Source organism: Onthophagus taurus, chromosome 3, assembly GCF_036711975.1.
Source record: "Onthophagus taurus isolate NC chromosome 3, IU_Otau_3.0, whole genome shotgun sequence".
NCBI lineage: Eukaryota > Metazoa > Arthropoda > Insecta > Coleoptera > Scarabaeidae > Onthophagus > Onthophagus taurus.
In genome coordinates, this window is record NC_091968.1 from 17643481 (window position 1) to 17662901 (window position 19421).

General features: G+C 31.8%; 1 protein-coding gene across 3 annotated transcripts in view; it reads left to right on the forward strand.

Moving 5' to 3' along the window:
- The first annotated feature begins 2304 nt into the window (after positions 1-2304).
- Positions 2305-19421, forward strand: part of LOC111419593 (pantothenate kinase 3 fbl) — a 31259-nt gene continuing 14142 nt past the window's right edge. The window contains exons 1-7 of one of the 3 annotated variants that reach the window (XM_071195041.1): positions 2305-2405; positions 7475-7622; positions 7680-7858; positions 13347-13520; positions 13575-13819; positions 13896-14072; positions 14127-14280. In XM_071195041.1, coding sequence (XP_071051142.1) covers positions 2313-2405; positions 7475-7622; positions 7680-7858; positions 13347-13520; positions 13575-13819; positions 13896-14072; positions 14127-14280 — 1170 coding nt within the window. In that variant the 5' untranslated portion in view covers positions 2305-2312. Of the gene's footprint in view, positions 2406-7117; positions 7340-7474; positions 7623-7679; positions 7859-13346; positions 13521-13574; positions 13820-13895; positions 14073-14126; positions 14281-19421 lie in introns of those variants that run through there. The other 2 variants (XM_071195042.1, XM_071195043.1) reach the window with 2 other exon arrangements.

Here is a 19421-nt window from a genome sequence, read left to right on the forward strand (position 1 = left end):
TGCGTGTTTTTATTCTTGCGAAAAATCTTTTTCAAAATCTTTACAGCGCTTTCTGCCTGTCCATTTGCCTGCTGATATTCTGGACTGCTGGTTATACTTTTGAAACCATAATCTTTGGCGAATTGTTTAAATTCGTAACTGACAAATTGTTTTCCGTTGTCTGATCTTAATTCTATTGGAATTCCATGGTGAGACATTATATCCTTTAGCTGTTCTATGACAGTTTCGCTACGTAAATTATCTAGTTTTCGGATTTCAGGGTATTTAGAATAATAGTCCTGTACTATTAAGTAGTTCGTATTTTTGTAAGTAGCTATATCCGTCCCCAATCTTTCCCATGGTCTATGTGGCACTTTGTTCGGAATCATTGGTTCCGTTGGAGGTATCTTGTTCTTCAAGCAAATTTCGCAGGTTTCTATTTTGTCCAATATTTGTTGAGCTAGGTCTTCAACGTTTGCCATTGTTTATTATTGAATTTAATCGCTTTAGAATTTAATCCTTTCGTTTATTTATGTTCACAGAATTTAATCGATTTCCGAATTTAATCGCTTTAGAATTTAATCACTTCCGTTTATTTATTTTCACTGAATTTAATCGCGTTCCCTCGCTTTTCTACTTTTCAGTATAACCCCACTTCTGACACCATGTTGTACGCTCCGAGTCTCGAGGTTAACTGTCTTTATTCTACAACTCCCGTATTACAGGTTGTCTAACAACCACCCAACAATACTGGCAGCTACTTCTTTCTGGGTGTCTATCATCATCTTTTTGGGAGCCTCTTATTATCTATACGGATCTTGTACCACCCGGTACCTCATTTCTGCAGCTGTTACTTTGCTTTTGTGCTTATCCTGCATTGGCAAAGTTTCCGTATTGGTGATTTCCTGTCCTGTGCAATAACAAGACAAGTCCATTGGTTTCTTGTTCATATTCTTCGCATTCTTTTATTGAACACAAGTATTGCCATGAAAAATCATGTTTGGTTTATAATCAATTTTTTGTTTTCTCTGAACAGTAATTTCAGACTTCATGTGGACTTTGAACAATGTAATTCCTGTTTTTTGCTGAAATCTAGTGTTAGGGATATTTTGTGTGCGGGAGATTTTGGGTTGGTAGTGCGGAGCGTGGGGTGGCAATGGAGTGATTCAAGACTAAACGGGTGTGTTTTTGCGAAGTATAAACGCTGAACTGAATTACATTAATATTTTTGTTTGAGGTTTCAATAAAGTTGTTGATTAGTTAAATTTACGTGAGGGTATTTACTTTACTAGTTTATAACAATTGCAATTTCAGACTTTTTCTTGCAAATTAACCTTCTGACCAGAGTATTCCCGACTAGTTGACTGCCATTCTTTTCATTTTTCTCACGATGTTATGAGATTTTCCTAGCATAAAGAGTGATTTAGCATACCAAATAGCAAGTCTCAGTTTGTGATTTTTATTTTATTCTACACTTTCGATTGCTTCCTAGCAATCTGAGTGGTGATTCTTAGCACTTCTTAACCATTTAAAATCTGCCATGGACTAGGGGTATTTTGTTGTACAGAATTTCCCATAATTATACAGTCTTGAGAGGGTTGCTTTCTCCTTGCCTTACAAATCGCAGTGTTACAGCCGGTTAAACCAAAATCTGGTTGTAGTAAGTATCTGGTACTAAGCCTTTCGAGAAGTCATTCTTCAGTAGCCTTGGTTCACTAATGGCATAGCTGCTGCCCCATACCATGTCCTCAGTTGATTCGCCGGATTATTTGGTAAACCATTGGTAATATCTATAATAAGGTTGAATGGAGGAGGAAAGTTTGACATATTTAGATGTTCATCTGGATGTTGATCAGATGGTGCAATATAATATACCAAATTTAGTGATAATAGATTATTTAAAATCACCCAAGACAATAAATAATTTAATTAAATAAATATTTCTCACAATCAGAAAGCTTTCTTAGTTTATTAACTTCGTCAACAGAGGTCGTACTGGGTATCACTGAAACGATATCTAAAATTAAAATTTCAAAACGATGATTTATTTATTAAATGACTAATTTAAAATTGTCTTATCTTGTTTATTGTTTATCGTGCAAATTCAACGAATATTATATGATCAATAAACTAAAAATAAACATACAAATTTTAAAGCGAAATTTTTTTCGAGTCACAAAAACTATAATTAGAAAACTCGTGCCCAAAAACTAAAAATATAGGATATCGACGTCAGTAAACCGATTCAATGTAAATTCAAAATACCCCTACCCCAAAACAAAAAAGAATCGTTATTAACATCAACTTTAAAGTATTCATATCGTATTCATGGAATGTCATTTAAAAAAAAATTTCTAATCAAACATAAAGGTGTCGAGAACGGAAACGACCAGGTTGAAATAGAAATTGAAAGAAATTTTTGTTCGGTAAGCGATTTTTTGTGTATGGTGCAACTTAAGTTTCGCGGTGTGTTTGTGTAAAAAAAGACACGTGAAGGTTTAAATTTCAAGGTTTTCAGATTGTATTTAAATTTAAAACATAACAACTGTACCCGCCACGAATTTTTTTTAAACGAGTTCCAATCAATTTTCAGGAATGATTTATTAATAAATCATTAGTATTTTTTTATTATAGTTTAAAGTACGTATCGTTTTAAACCGTTATCTACTTAAAAAAGTTGCGATAAAAAGACCCACGTTTAGATAGGCTAATATAAACGAAAATTTATGAAATTTATACTTAATTCTTGCTGATTATTGTGTTGTTAACATATCCAAAAATTATATCGATTTGTTTATGATATAAGCTTACAAGGTAAGAATTTTAATAATAAATATAAATAATTAATTACCCCCATCTTATTCTTGATACTAAAATATTTTTATATGTAACGTGCCAAAAGTGGATATGCAAAGTTGAATTGAAATAATCATAATATCCGGGTTTATAGAAACGAAGAAATGATTTTTTACACATTACATATTAATCTAATTTCCTGAGATACGATTTTTTAAATTTCATTTTTTCAACATAACCTCGACATTAACAGAGTTGAATAAAAAAAATCGTATCTCCGAAATTAATAGGAACAAAATAATAAGTTTTGGTGTGTTATAACTTTATTAAATTTGCAACAAAATGGTTTTTATTTCGTCTTAATATCTCAATTATTTTTTGAGATATGATGTTTCAAAAATACATAAACATAAAAACGACACAAATGAATGAATAGAGATTAAAAAAATCGTAACGTCAAAATTTGTAGAAATAAAGAAATGATTTTCTATACACTCAATATAAATTAAATTTGCTTTAAAACGGTTCTTATTTCATGATGATATCTCATTTCGTTTCGGAGATACGATTTTTTAAATTTCATTTTTATCAACATAATCTCAGCAAGAACAGAGTTGAATAAAAAAAATCGAATCTCTGAAATTAATAGGAACGAAATAATTATTTTTGGTGTGTTAAAACTTTATTAAATTTGCAACAAAATGGTTTTTATTTCGTCTTAATATCTCAATTTGTTTTTGAGATATGATTTTTTAAAAATACATAGATATAAACGCGTCCTAATTGAATGTACAAAGATTAAAAAAAATCGTAACGTCAAAATTTGTATAAATAAAGAAATGATTTTCTACACACTCAATATTAATTAAATTTGCTTTAAAACAGTTCTTATTTCATGATGATATCTCATTTCGTTTCTGAGATACGATTTTTTAAATTTCATTTTTATCAACATAATCTCAGCAAGAAGAGTTGAATAAAAAAAATCGAATCTCTGAAATTAATACGATCGAAATAATTAGTTTTGGTGTGTTAAAACTTTATTAAATTTGCGACAAAATGGTTTTTATTTCGTCTTAATATCTCAATTATTTTTTTGAGATATCATGTTTCAAAAATACATAAACATAAACACGTCACAAATGAATGTAGAGAGATTAAAAAAATCGTAACGTCAAAATTTGTGGAAATAAAGAAATGATTTTCTACACACTCAATATAAATTAAATTTGCTTTAAAACGGTTCTTATTTCATGATGATATCTCATTTCGTTTCTGAGATACGATTTTTTAAATTTCATTTTTGTCAACATAATCTCAGCAAGAACAGAGTAGAATAAAGAAAATCGAATCTCTGAAATTAATAGGAACGAAATAATTATTTTTGGTGTGCTAAAACTTTATTAAATTTGCAACAAAATGGTTTTTATTTCGTCTTAATATCTCAATTATTTTTTGAGATATGATGTTTCAAAAATACATAAACATAAAAACATCACAAATGAATGTAGAGAGATTAAAAGAATCGTAACGTCAAAATTTGTGGAAATAAAGAAATGATTTTCTATACACTAAATATTAATTAAATTTGCTTTAAAACGGTTCTTATTTCATGATGATATCTCATTTCGTTTCTGAGATACGATTTTTTAAATTTCATTTTCATCAACATAATCTCAGCAAGAACAGAGTTGAATAAAAAAAATCGAATCTCTGAAATTAATAGGAACGAAATAATTATTTTTGGTGTGTTAAAACTTTATTAAATTTGCAACAAAATGGTTTTTATTTCGACTTAATAGATCAATTAGTTTTTGAGATACGATTTTTCAAAAATACATAAATATAAACGCTTCATAAATGAATGTACAGAGAGTTAAAAAAATATTAACGTCGTAATTTGTGGAAATAAAGAAATGATTTTCTATATACTTAATATTAATTAAATTTGCTTTAAAACGGTTCTTATTTCATGGTGATATCTCAAATCGTTCATGAGATACGGCTTTTTAAATTTCATTTTTATCAACATAATCTCAGCAAGAAGAGTTGAATAAAAAAAATCGTATCTTCAAAATTAATAGGAACGAAATAATTATTTTTGGTGCGTTAAAGCTTTATTAAATTTGCAACAAAATGGTTTTTATTTCGTCTTAATATCTCAATTATTTTTTGAGATATGATGTTTCAAAAATACATAAACATAAACACGTCACAAATGAATGTAGAGAGATTAAAAAAATCGTAACGTCAAAATTTGTGGAAATAAAGAAATGAATTTCTACACACTCAATATTAATTAAATTTGCTTTAAAACGGTTCTTATTTCATGATGATATCTCATTTCGTTTCTGAGATACGATTTTTTAAATTTAATTTTTATCAACATAATCTCAGCAAGAACAGAGTTGAATAAAAAAATCAAATCTCTGAAATTAATACGAACGAAATAATTAGTTTTAGTGTGTTAAAACTTTATTAAATTTGCAACAAAATGGTTTTTGTTTCGTCTTAATATCTCAATTATTTTTTGAGATATGATGTTTCAAAAATACATAAACACGTCACAAATGAATGCAGAGAGATTAAAAAAATCGTAACGTCAAAATTTGTGGAAATAAAGAAATGATTTTCTACACACTCAATATAAATTAAATTTGCTTTAAAACGGTTCTTATTTCATGATGATATCTCATTTCGTTTCTGAGATACGATTTTTTAAATTTCATTTTTATCAACATAATCTCAGCAAGAACAGAGTTGAATAAAAAAAATCGAATCTCTGAAATTAATAGGAACGAAATAATTATTTTTAGTGTGTTAAAACTTTATTAAATTTGCAACAAAATGGTTTTTATTTCGTCTTAATACATCAATTAGTTTTTGAGATATGATTTTTCAAAAAATACATAAATATAAACGCTTCATAAATGAATGTACAGAGAGTTAAAAAAATATTAACGTCGTAATTTGTGGAAATAAAGAAATGATCTTCTGCACACTCAATACTATTTAAATTTGCTTTAAAACGGTTCTCATTTCATGATGATATCTCAATTTGTTCCTGAGATACGATTTTTTAAATTTCATTATTCAATATAACCTCAGCAACAACAAAGTTGAATCAAAAAGTTCGTATCTCCGAAATTAATAGGATCGAAATAAGTATTTTTGGTGTGTTAAAACTTTATTAAATTTGCAACAAAATGGTTTCTATTTCGTCTTAATATTTCAATTACTTTTTGAGATATGATGTTTCAAAAATACATAAATATAAACGCTTCATAAATGAATGTATGTAACAGAGTTAAAAAAATAGTAACCTCGTAATTTGTGGAAATAAAGAAATGATTTTCTATACACTCAATATTAATTAAATTTGCTTTAAAACGGTTCTCATTTCATGATTATATCCCAATTAGTTCCTGAGATACGATTTTCTAAATTTCATTTCTCCCAGTATAACCTTAGCAACAACAGAGTTGAATAAAGATAATCGTATCTCTGAAATTAATATAAACGAAATAATCATTTTTGGTGTGTTAAAACTTTATTAAATTTGCAACAAAATTGTTGTTATTTCGTCTTAATATCTCAATTACTTTTTGAGATATGATGAAATTTAGCAATTAATGCAGAGTTGAATTATAATAATCATAACATCCTAATTTATAGAAATAAAGAAATAATTTTCACCACATTAAATCTTAAATAAATTTGCTTTTAATCTGCTTTTATTTCATGTCGATATCTCAATTCGTTTTTAAGATAAAATTTTTTAAAGTTAGCATAAATCGTGTCATTGAAACATTTTAGGGTTAACCTTCATTGTGTATTTCTCAGAAACTATTTGCGATTGCTAAAATTGGATTTCAACATTTTATTTATTAATTAATTTTTGATAAATTTTGCTTCTTGATTGTTGTAAATAGCTCAGATAAACATTTTTTTAACCCAATCGTACAAAAATCGTCAAAATTGTGATTAGAATCACTAAATTGTGATTTACCGAATTACATTTAAAATTCTTTCGAATTTCTAGTAATTAAACGTTAATTTAAAGTGTGATAAAGTGTATTATTATTATTAATTCTGCTTTCAATTACGATGTAATACCACGAAATACGTAGATTTAGATAGTATTCGAAAAGAATAAATTTAAGTGGTTGAAGATTAAAATATCAAAAAAAAATAGATATTAATTACTATCAACAATTTTTTTTATTTATTTATATTAATTTCTTAAAAAAAAAATAATTTTTTTGACATAATTTTAAATTTCCCGCCATTTTCGTAATAATCATCCGATCGGTTTCGGCCTTGCTTTTTGACACATAACCTAATTTTCCGTGATTTTCCGTTTCTGTCAAGTCGAGCCATTACGAACCATTTTTTCCTGATAATTTACACAACACAACGGACGACGATGACGTGAATACAGTTAATCGCGTAACTTTCGAGGTTGTTCCCGTCCCCGAGAGTATCCGCGAACAGTTTTTCGCCCGTAAAACCCATTTTTTAGTGCCCCATTTCATACAAAAGTTACAAAATACAATGTCACAAGGTAAGAAGAGGGCCCCATAAATTGCGTTTTTTTTATTAATTTCCTAATTTATGTGAAATAAATGTGTAATAATAAATGTATCCTTGTTATGTAGTTGTTTTCTTTTTTTATTAATTAATTAATTTTTAATTAAAGTGTTTTGGAGTTGCATCGATGGCCCTGCACAGTTGTAAAGGTTGTCTTCGTACTCGTATAGCTAGAATGGCTGATAAACGTAAAGAAATTCCCATGGAGGTGACTGTTAATGGTGAAATTGGAAATGGATTTTCAACAGATAGTCCAAGTAAGTAAATAAGTTAATTATTTCGATTTTTTTATTTTTAAATGTTAATTATTTTAGTGATGCCTTGGTTTGGAATGGATATTGGTGGCACTTTATGTAAATTAGTGTACTTTGAGCCGAAGGACATTACAAAGGATGAATTGGATTCAGAAGTTGAAACATTAAGAAACATCCGGAGATATTTAACTAGGAATTCTGCTTATGGGAAGTCCGGTCATCGTGATACACATCTTCAGGTAGGTTTTATGTTGAAGAATATGTATGAAACCAGGTCACATATTTGAACTTTGTAACGAACTTTGATCTTGGTTATAATTTTTTGCATTGTGTATTTACATTTAATGAACTTTGTATTTGTTGGAATGATCTGTTATTTTATGACCTTTTGGGTTATGTATTCAAGAGTTCATTTCCTGAAAAAAAAATGTTTTTTTATCTTTTTGTATTTGTATAAGTATTGGCAATTTTTTTTAAATTAACCTCACTTTGTTAATTGTCAAAATCTGAAGAAAATAAGAAGTAAGGTAAATAAGTTTGAATCTGTACCTTTAAACTGGTTTTTATTTAATTTAAAATTCAAACTTATTTACCTACTTCAAAATTAACAACAGGTAAAATGGATTTCAATTATAATTCTTTAGAAAATAAGAGGTAGTAAGTAAGGGAGAGATTGTTCCTAATATAGTAAAGCCTGGGATATCCTATGCTTAAAGAATGCAACAGAAACCCCAGCAAAGACCTGGAAAGACCTAGCCAAAAACTTAAAAAAATTGTATCTGCAGGACATCCATCTAACAGTGTCTCCTGATACATTTAAGAAAAAAAATTATTGTTGGTGTGGACTACAACGCCAAACACGTAAATTATGGCTCTAGCCTAACCACAATCAAAGAGAGAGATTTAAGGAAAGCAGTCCAAGACAAGAACTGCAACTGCCACTCACAGGAAAGTGGGCCTAATGGTTTACTGACACCTAGAAAATTGAAAGGTTAATAAATAGGGTGGTCTGAGGAATTCTTGCTAGTCAAATTGCTGACTGGGAAAGTGTTCAGATTGACATCCAGATCAAAATCAACCTAAAAGAAGCTGAACATTTCTCTTGTCCTACCCAATCAGTGGCATACAACAACACTTACCAGATAACTAAAGTGTGAACAATCAAGAAATAATATCTAGTCTTCTGGCAACAATATCTAGCCTTCTGGCAACAATATCTAGCCTTCTGGAAACAATATACAGTCTCCTAACAACAATATCTGGTCTTCTGATAACAATATTTAGCCTTCTGGAAGCAATATCTAATCTTTTAGAAACAATATTTAGTGTTCTGGAAACAATATCTGGTCTTCTAGCAATAATATCTAGTCTTCTGGATATAATGTCAAGTCTTCTGGAAACAATTCTAGCCTTTTGGAAACAATATACAGGGTGATTTTTTGAAAACGATCCGCCTGAGATATTTCAGAAACCAAAAGGAAATTGAAAATTTCTGAAAACAGGTCCACTTATATTTCAAGGGGGAAACGGTTTGAACTATAATTCACACTTTTGACGTTTACCCCTGAGCCACACTAATACTTCCCCAAAAATTTTAAATGGAATGACCCATCGCGTGCGATCTCAAATGAAAGCTTATCTTATAAGGACTATGGCTATGTGGGCAAGTAACCCACGTGGCATTGCCACTTCAGGAGAACGGTAAGCGCTATCGAAACCTAATTTTAATCAGTTAGGCGTGGAAACAAAAGAAAGTCACTGAACTGCCAAAGAACTGTCACAATAGTTGTTTCCGTTTAGTCATCTTCACCTACATGGGTTTCCGTAAAAATGGTGTACTCTATTGCTGAAAGAGAACTCATTCTCACTATGCGTTTGCTGTGTATTTTTAAAGGTTATATCCTAGACATATTCATATTATTTTTGAAGTTTTACGTTTTTAGACGTATTAATGTCTATCAAATAACCTCTAAAAACACAGATAGTTACCAGTGGTAACCAGGCGTGGCAAATAGTGTGACGTAGAGTGCGGGCAACCAACCCGTAGTGGACTACAAAAATACAATGGATGTAGCAGTCCTGTTAGACTCTACTGTCCTTGGCCCAAAATAAAATAATTAAGTACTAAAAAGGTATACGTATTGCTATCTGGACTGCATAGTCTTCATGAATACTTAGTTTATATATGTCTCTCTCATTTCTGAGACACACATGATAGGTCAATCCTACCTTAAAATAAAAGGGAATAAAATATATTACACCTCCCAAGCGGACGATCAAGCCAAACAATACAAATAATGACATCCTCAAAGAAAAATACCAAATCCTTTCACCATATTTAGGAGAAAGATTCTTAGTATATGAAAAGAGTGACTTCGCTGTGGAAGGCAACCAAAGACCTTCAACCAACAACCTGTTCAACCTGATCAAGTAATAATAAGCAACAAGTAACGTTGTTTGCTGAACATCTAGCTAAAATCTTTACTTCCAATCTAGGGCAAAACAATCAAGATATGACCAATATTGAAGATCGATTCCAACAACTTCAACCTCATCGCAAGAAAAATCCTAAAGCATCTGCCCAGAAAAGGTATAGTGGAGGATATCTTGTTTCCAAGAGAAGAGAAAGCAACCTAATGATGTTAAAAACTATTGTTTGAAAGATTTAGGCCAATAATAGAAATTAACAACCTTTTATGCCTTAAAGGCATCTACCTTTAAAGTCAGTGACCCGAATATCAAGTGTGTTCAAGTATTCGAGAATAAAGTGTTCCGAAACGTAGTTAACCTCAGGATTCCAGAATAAATGAAATAGATTGCTGTATAGCATGAAACTAAACTTGATTTCCACTACAACGCAGAGCAATGAGATCTTGTGTATAAAAGCAGAGCCTCTAGGATAGCCTCTAATCAATAAGTATATCCTTTTAAAAGTTGAGATAAAAATTAATGGTTAGTCTATAAAACTACTTTTAATTGTCACCTCGACAATGCTATTACAGAGAAAAAATAAATTCACTGCATGCGGTTTTATTGTCAGTTGGATGTTATCATGCTACAATAAAATGTGGATTTGGAATTCCGTTCAAACAACAGCAAAAAACCTTAGGAACAATTTTGGATGCATCTGCAACCAACTACTTAGAGCTGCAGTCTTAAAAGTGAAAATCACCTTTATGATTGCCAACTTTTGGAAAGCGGATTGCACTTGAAGAAGAAGATAATATTGTATTAGCAGTATTTAGTGTCCTGCAAGCAATAGGCAGTGGTATCCAGTCTTCTAAAAACATTACCTAGTTACCTGGTAACAATATTTAGTCTTCTAACAAAAATATCTAGCATTCTGGTAAAAATATCTAGATTTCCGACTAAAATGTCGAGTCTACTGGAACCAATATCTAGCTTTCAGGAAATAGTATCTAATGCTCTTGAAATATAACAATATTGGATCTTCCGGAAACAATATCTAGTTTCCTTGAAACAATATCTAGCCTTCTTGCATCTAATTTTCTTGAAATAATTTAAGATTTTCTGGAAACAATATTTAGCCTTCTGAAAATAATATCTAGTCTTTTAGAAACAATATCTATCCTTCTCGCGGTAATATCCAATTTTCGGACTACAATGTCGAGACTCCTGGAACCAATATTTAGCTTTCTGGAAATATCATCTAATTTTCATGAAATAATTTCTGATCTTCTAGAAACAATATTTAGCCTTCTGGAAATAATATCTAGTCTTTTAGAAACAATATCTAGTCTTCTGGTAAAAGTATCTAGCGTTCTCCAACATAACCAACATGGAAGTGACGAGACGGATGAGAAAAGAGAAAGAAGTAGCTATGATGTTTAAGCGAAGAAAACTGTTATAATATGGGACATATCATGAGAGGAAAAAAATATCTACCACTCCAAATTATTGTTTAGGGAAAAATCAAAGGAAACAGGTCCATAGAAAGGAGACGAACCTCAAGGCTGAGGAACCAAGAAATAGTCTGAGTCACAGCATGTTCTACTTCTTGTTTTGAAATTTAGGATACTCTTCGTAGGTCTTTTGTCTATCATGATGTGGTGGTCATGATAGTTGGTTAGCTTTTAAAATTTGAAACGTAAAACTTTTTTTACGTATTTTGTAGAAACTAAACTTCATTTCCACGACAACGCAGAGTCATGAGATCTCGTATTTAAGAGCAGAGCCTCTAGGATAGCCTCTAATCAATAAGCCTATAAGACTAGTTTTAATTGTCACCACAACAGTGGTATTACAGAGAAAAAATAAATTCACTGCATGCGGTTTTGTTGTCTCAGTTGGATGCCAACATGCTATAATTAAGTGTTGATTGTGGAATTCTGTTCAAACAACAGCAAAAAAACTTAGGAAAAATTTTGGATGCACCAGCAACCAACTATTTAGAGCTTTAGTCTCAAATTCCATAATGATTGCCAACTTTTGGAAAGCAGATAGCACTTGAAGAAGAAGATAATCTTGTATTAGCAGTATTTAGTGTTCTGCACGCAATAGACAGTGGTATTCAGTCTTCTAAAAATAATACCTTGTTACCTGGTAATAATATTTAGTCATCTAGCAATAATATCTAGCCTCCTGGTAAAAATATCTAGATTTCTGACTAAAATATCAAGTCTACTGGTTTTCTGGAAAACTTCTGAAAATAGTATCTAATCTTGTTGCAATAATATCTGATCTTCTGGAAACAATATTTCGCCTTCTAGAAATAATATATAGGCTCCGGGAAACAATATCTAGCCTTCTAGAAATAATATCTAGTGTACGACAAACAACATCTAATTTTCTGGATACAATATCGAGTCTTCTAGCACTAATATCTCGTATTATGGCGAGTCTTCTGGGAACTATATCTAGCCTTCTAGAAATAATATTTGTTGTTAATAATATATAGTCTTCTGGTAAAGTGTCTAGCCTTCTCCAAAATAGCCAACATGGAAGTGATGAGACGGATGAGAAAAGAGAAAGAAGTAATTATGATGACTAAACGAAGAAAACTGTTGTAATATGGGACATATAAGAGGAAAAAAATATCTACCATTCCAAATTATTATTGAGGGAAAAATCAAAGTGTTGAGTTAACTATCACTAATAAAGATGTTAATGGCAAAGATTTTCTTTAAGTCCCATAACTGTATGTTCCTTCCTTCTTTACTTGGACTTAGAAACCGGCGGTGACAAATTGATGGACTACTACTTAGAGGAAGAAGAAGTTACAAATTCATAATTATGAAATGAGCAAGACAATTTTAAAAAGAATTAAGGTTCATCCATTGTCCCTAAAAAGCTGAAGATGAGTTTGATTGACCGAAACCGTAATAATAAAAATTCCTGTATACATTTAACAACTTCTTATTTGAAGTTTTTATCTTCCATTGACGCAAAAGTTGAGTTATTTTATATTTGTACAGTTTTTTTTAATTATATAACAACCATTCAAACTATTTACCAATTTTATTTAAATTGTTCACATTGCGCTGGTAACAGTCGATGGTAATTATAAGTCAACTTATGACGCCGAAACCTTGAATATTAAAAAAAGTGATATATTTGCGAACATGTTTTTCGTTTTTAGAGCTTACGGATTTAAAAAATAATTGTTAATGGATTTAAAATTACTTCCATTATAACAAAAAACAACTTAATAATTATTCTATAACTTAAATTCAATATTACTAAAGTATGTTTTTTAAATAATTTTAGATGGATGATGTTATTATTCGTGGTAGACGAGGAACATTACATTTTATTCGATTCCCAACCAGCGAAATGGGAAATTTCTTATCATTGGCAAGATCAAAAGGATTAACAAATTTAGTAAAAATCGTTTGTGCAACTGGAGGGGGTGCTTATAAATTCGAAGAAAATTTTATTCGGGTACTTATACTAAATTATTAATATATAAATAATTAAATTTGTTGTAATTTATAGGAAGTTAATATGCGATTAGCGAAATTCGACGAATTCGACTCATTATTAAAAGGAATGCTATTCATCGATTCGTACAACCGTAACGAATGCTATTATTGGTCGGATCCAACCGATGATGCTCGATGTTCGAAAATCATTTATGATTTTTCGAACCCTTATCCATTTTTAATCGTGAATATCGGCTCTGGGGTGAGCGTTTTAGCCGTTTATGGTCCGGATAGTTATAAGCGAGTCTCAGGAACAAGGTACAATTCAAAATAATAAATAAAAAAATTACAAACAAATACATTTTTTTTCTTGTTTTCGTTTCGTTTTTTATAGTATAGGTGGTGGAACGTTCTTGGGTTTATGTTGTCTCTTGACCGGTTGCAATACGTTTGAAGAGGCGATCGAATTAGCGACGGGGGGCGATCACACGCACGTTGATAAATTGGTTAGGGACATTTACGGTGGCGATTATGAAAGGTTCGGGCTGAAGGGCGATTTGGTGGCGAGCAGGTTAGTACTTTACTAATTTAACCGGGTGGGTTTTATTTTTATTTTAAACGTTAGTTTTGCTTTTTTATCTAGTTTTGGGCAGATGAACTCGAGGGATAAACGGTCGAAAGTTAGCAGAGAAGATTTAGCAAGGGCCACTTTAGTTACTATTACAAATAATATTGGGTCAATTGCTAGAATGTGTGCTTTACAAGAAAAGATAGATAGGGTAAGTTTTCAATCTTTATCTTTACTAAATTCTTCATTGTTTTAATAAGTAACATACAAATAAAATTAATTAAATCAGATACTTATCTGATGAATGCGTATACAATATAGTACGCTAAATGTGTTTAAAAATAAATAACAAGCAAAAAAAATTAAAGTAAACCTTTTATCAGATACAAAATTATAAACCTTTAAACTTTGACCAGAAGTTGTTGAAAAGGATGCTATTAAAATGTCTCGACGAACGGCGCTTTATTTATAACGCCACCTTTAGATCTCAAATCTCATTCATAGTGACTAATTTTTTGATTATCTTTTATCGATAAAAAAATCTTATCAGGAACACACCACACCGAGTTATTTGTTTTTTAAGTGTCTTATGAATAAAGGTCGATTTTAAAAAAGTAGGTTGATTCAAGGTCCGTAAAGCGCATTGTGCCAAAGACAGCAGAACGCGTTTTGAAGAGAAAGCAGGGGGGTGACGTCACGAGTTACGAAGCAGTGGGGACGAGAGACTAAAACGAAATAATTTATCTCAAATATACTGGTTTTCCTAATTAAACACTCTGATTAAGAAAGTTATGTATTTTTCTTTCTTTATTATTTAATTACATAATTTATATACTTTAATAGAATACTTTTCTCTTGAAACGTCAGCGTTTGTAACATGTGATGTCACAATTAGGGCATGTCAACTTTTCATACGTTGAAATCCTTCGTCTGGCCAACCTTGTACAATACGCTTTACGGACCTTGGGTTGATTAACTAAAGCTAATATACACCGATTACAAACATACTCAATTCACAGCAGAAATGATTGTTCAAGTTAACAAGAAACATCTAATCAAAGCTGCATAAACGCTGCAACAAGCTCGAATTATAAAAGCTAACGGAATCGGGAAACAATGAAAGATATCCAAGTTAAGAGAAAATAGACAAGCTAAAGAAAATAAAAATGCATTAATTAATCAAATGGTATTCCCTGACATAATTAGAAATCTCAATCTTGTTTTTATTAAGCAAGAAGAATTTCTATTACAGCAAGGACATAAATGTTGATGTCCCATGTTATCAAAAGTTAGGATTTTGATATGGATTAATTAAGTTTAGATCAATATTCGTCTCGATATTCGTAAACAAGTAAAACAGGTCGGTGGTTAATAAGACAAAATCTCAGACGCAATAAATTATTGCGTCCATTATCAAATGTTAAATGTTTAATTCAACAGCATTAATGAATTATTCACTAGCTACACTCTTGTGTTGAGATGTATGTTATAACAGCCTTTTGTAGTGAAGGATGTTGGCTTGAATTCCAATATTCATATAGAGGTGCTCATTATGTATGGAATCTCGGTAAATATTAACTTTATACAAAATTTTTTATATAAAAGTTCTCCAATAATCAAAGTTGGCTCTGACAAGCTTGATTGATGTTGTGGCACGAGCGTTCGACGAGAAATTCTGCTGTGACTTGTCAAGGGCATTCGATTGTGTGCAACATGACACTATTAAGTAAAATATATAAGAGGGTAGTTATCTAAGCAATAGAATGCAGTGCGTGCAATGGAAGGGTTGAACTTCAGAAATTATCAATATTACTTCTGTTGTCCCACAAGGATCAATTCTGGGTCTATTGCTTTTCATGATTTATTTAAATGACCTTCCTGTTAATATCTCCGCTGAAGGCATATACAGGGTGTTAATAAACAAACTTTACACACGCTGCACAGTGGTCCCAAATCTTCGGACAAAAATAGAAGGTATTGTGTAATCGCTACAAAATTTGGTGGACGGGGGTTTTCTAGGTCGCTGAACCCGAATCTGAAGTAAAATTTTCAAAAAACAAGATGGCGGCCCAAGAATGGCGGAAAATTTTCTTCAAAATTCAATTAATCTTCACGAAATCTGGTACTCAGGGGTTTTCGAGGTCGCTAAACACGAATCTATTTTGAAAGAACAGAAGAACATGCTAATATATGTATGTGGGATATAGTAGATAGGTAAAATATCGAAATAAACAATACATATTCGAGTATATTCACTCATTTAATGACAAATTACATTAAATACAAACAGTTAATAAACAAACCTATTTTTAAGTTGGGAAAATTAATCGCTATCTGTAGTCGTAGCATAACTATCGTCATCACTATCGCTATAGTCACTAGATATAACGTCTTTATTATTGTGAACACTAGCTGACTTTAACAACGCAACTGCTTCGCGTGATAAGGATTTGGTTGCCTTTGCTGGCAGCTTACGTAAACTAGAAATGACAGGGTCGGACGAAACCAAAAGCCGCGAAAAAACATCTTCCATATTATCCTTCCTACTACATTTTCTGGAAAAATCTTGTCGAAATGATTTTATGTATTTATTACACGCTTCCTGAGCTTTTTCTGACATCTGTCCTATTGGCAGCATCGAAAATTGTAGTATTTTCGTCCCGTGAATTAACAGTTTGTGTACAGTAGTGGGCATATAGTACCAACCATATAATAGCACAAATCTACGGGCTGTATCAAGAGCGTATTCTTCAAACTTCTGTACATTTATCTCAAAACCGCACGATATCACTTGTAAGATTACGTGGAATCTTTTTATTAGGTCCTCTTCTAGTCCCGTAATAGTTGCAGAAACGCTTGAATTTTGAAAAAAACGACGAGCGGTATTCCCGTCGTTTGTGCTACCGAAACCGTGTTTTGGCTGATCAATTAAAAGACCCAATTTTTCCCGGAAACCTTCTTGTATATATTTTTTACGATCCTTGATGCTTTTGTTATTCGAGGACCACTTTTTAATTTCTAATTTGTACGAAATATGTAAAAGGCACTCAAACAACCGAATCCAGGCGTGCAGGGAAGATATTCCATACTGTAAATAATCTTCGTTTATCTTTTTCTTCAACATCTTGTCGATGTCGTTAAACTCTTTTGATGTACTACCGCAAAGATAGCATCGTTGAGAAGATGTAATAGATGTGATTGAGTTACAAAATTTCCCATCGACCATTGTTAACGCTAATTTGTAGGTCACATTAATCTCTTTTCCATTAACAATCGTATGAAAATATTGGAGCTGATTTATTTGTTCTTGGATACCGTTTACTTCAGCTCGCGTTCCTTCCGCAGTCTCTTTCAAGAACTCGATTTTTATCGGTCTACAAAATCGAGGGGATGAGGGTCGCGGATTTTGCCAAATAATTATGTCTTTGTTGTTTACCTCATCAACAAACATGAGCTGCAGTGGCACAAGCGAAGTAAAAAAAATTGTTGCATCCGATGTACCTCTAACGTCATTGCTAAATTTCTGTTTAAAAGTGCTTTGCCCGGATGTTCCGTCGCATCCCCATTTGCAAATCAAATTCATTTCAGAAATTTTATCGGATGAGAGGCAAGTCAAAACGTCTTCTTGCACTGACAATATGCGGCTCGCTGTGTGATCCAACAGTGCTTGAAGCTTCACTTCTGCCCTACTTCCAGTTATGGTTATATCATCTTTAGGCGGATAACATTTTTTTTTGGCCTGCAGCACACATTTGTAAGATGGATATATTTTCGAGTTAAGTTCTAGCGCCCCGGAACGTATTCCCTGATACGAATGTTTGGACATATGATACTCAATCATTAGAGACAAAGCAGCATCATCGGAATCGCAATTTGCTGAAACAGTACGTAAAGATTGCCTGCATTTCAAAGCTCTAGTAGGACTACCCACGGTGACATCTTGAATTACTTTTGCGGCATCCAATTTTTCTTCAGCTCGAAGATTCATATGAGTGGCAAGGGCAAGCGCTTCGGTACTGGACTGGTTACGTATATTTTCGATTTTTCTTCGTTTCGTCCGTTCGCCCGAGTTCTCAAATCTTTTCGTAGGGCGACCACGAACGCGAGCTGCAGGTGATTCTTCTTTTTCTATAGAGTTTCCAATCTCATTCTTCCCGAAGACGACAAATGTGCTCAACCAATCCGTATTTTTTTGAAGAAACACAGCCTCGGTCCTCCTAGCTTTTTGCCACTTCGTTCGTATGGAGTGCAATAATTGACGAATCGTTTGTTTCTCAGTCTTTGATAACGTATACAAGCAGCATAGTTTTTGAGACAAATCATTCTCGATGACTTCATGAGCTTCCTTTGCGTTGTCGTTCAAATGCTGCTTAACTAAACGAAATATTTGCTCGCGAGTGTAGCGAATTTCACTATGTGTCTGCGAGCCTAGCAAAAAAGAATTCAATAAATTCAAGTAGGTAGCAAGCCATGTAATCAACTTGACAAAATAATAATTATTTGAAACGTCAAATATTTACGACGCGGTGAAAACGAAAAAGGCAGTCATAGGCAGCTAATCTTTGGTTACGTAATAGTCAAGAGTCTAAAGAATGATATGAAACCTGTCCGGTCACTTAATTATGTTTAATTATTAACTTTTACTCTATGTAGACATAATTTTTTTTCGTCGCGAGCACGTAATTATACAGCAGATGTTTACATTATTTGTTGCTTGGTGTGGGGTTGATATGAAAATCTGTACTGATATAGAAAATATATAGTTCATTTTTTTTCTATAATACCTGTCAAATTGTTGTAAAGTTGGCAAAATTAACAGGGAGTTTTGTTTTATCATGTTTTGAAGTAAATATGTCACATTGACGTTTGAGCTTTCGTTATTCAAAAAGAAAAGGTGCATAAAAAGTGTTGTGGGGTGTTTATTTGCCATTTACTTACCTAGAAAAGGTATTTTATTCTATTTAATTACTTTGTAGCACGTTTTTATAACAAATATGTACTTCGTTAAAATCGTATTTATCTAAAAATTTATTAGTATTTTAACCTCAACTAATTAGTTACTGACAATGTTACTAAAAATCATGAAAACAACATAAATTTTATAAGGGTCCTAGATAATACCAACAGAAACCCTAAATAATTTACATTGACAAGTATTATAGAAAAAAAACGAACTATACTTACTTCCAGGAGAAGATTCCATTTTGTAGAATTGATATAGCTAAATCCTACTCGAAGTTAATACTCTTTTAATACAACCGACGTTTTAAAGCGTAGCGCACGACAAACGCTATCTGCTCCCATGCTCCGTTACGAATAAGATCCCCACGGCTAATCGCAATATCTGCCACT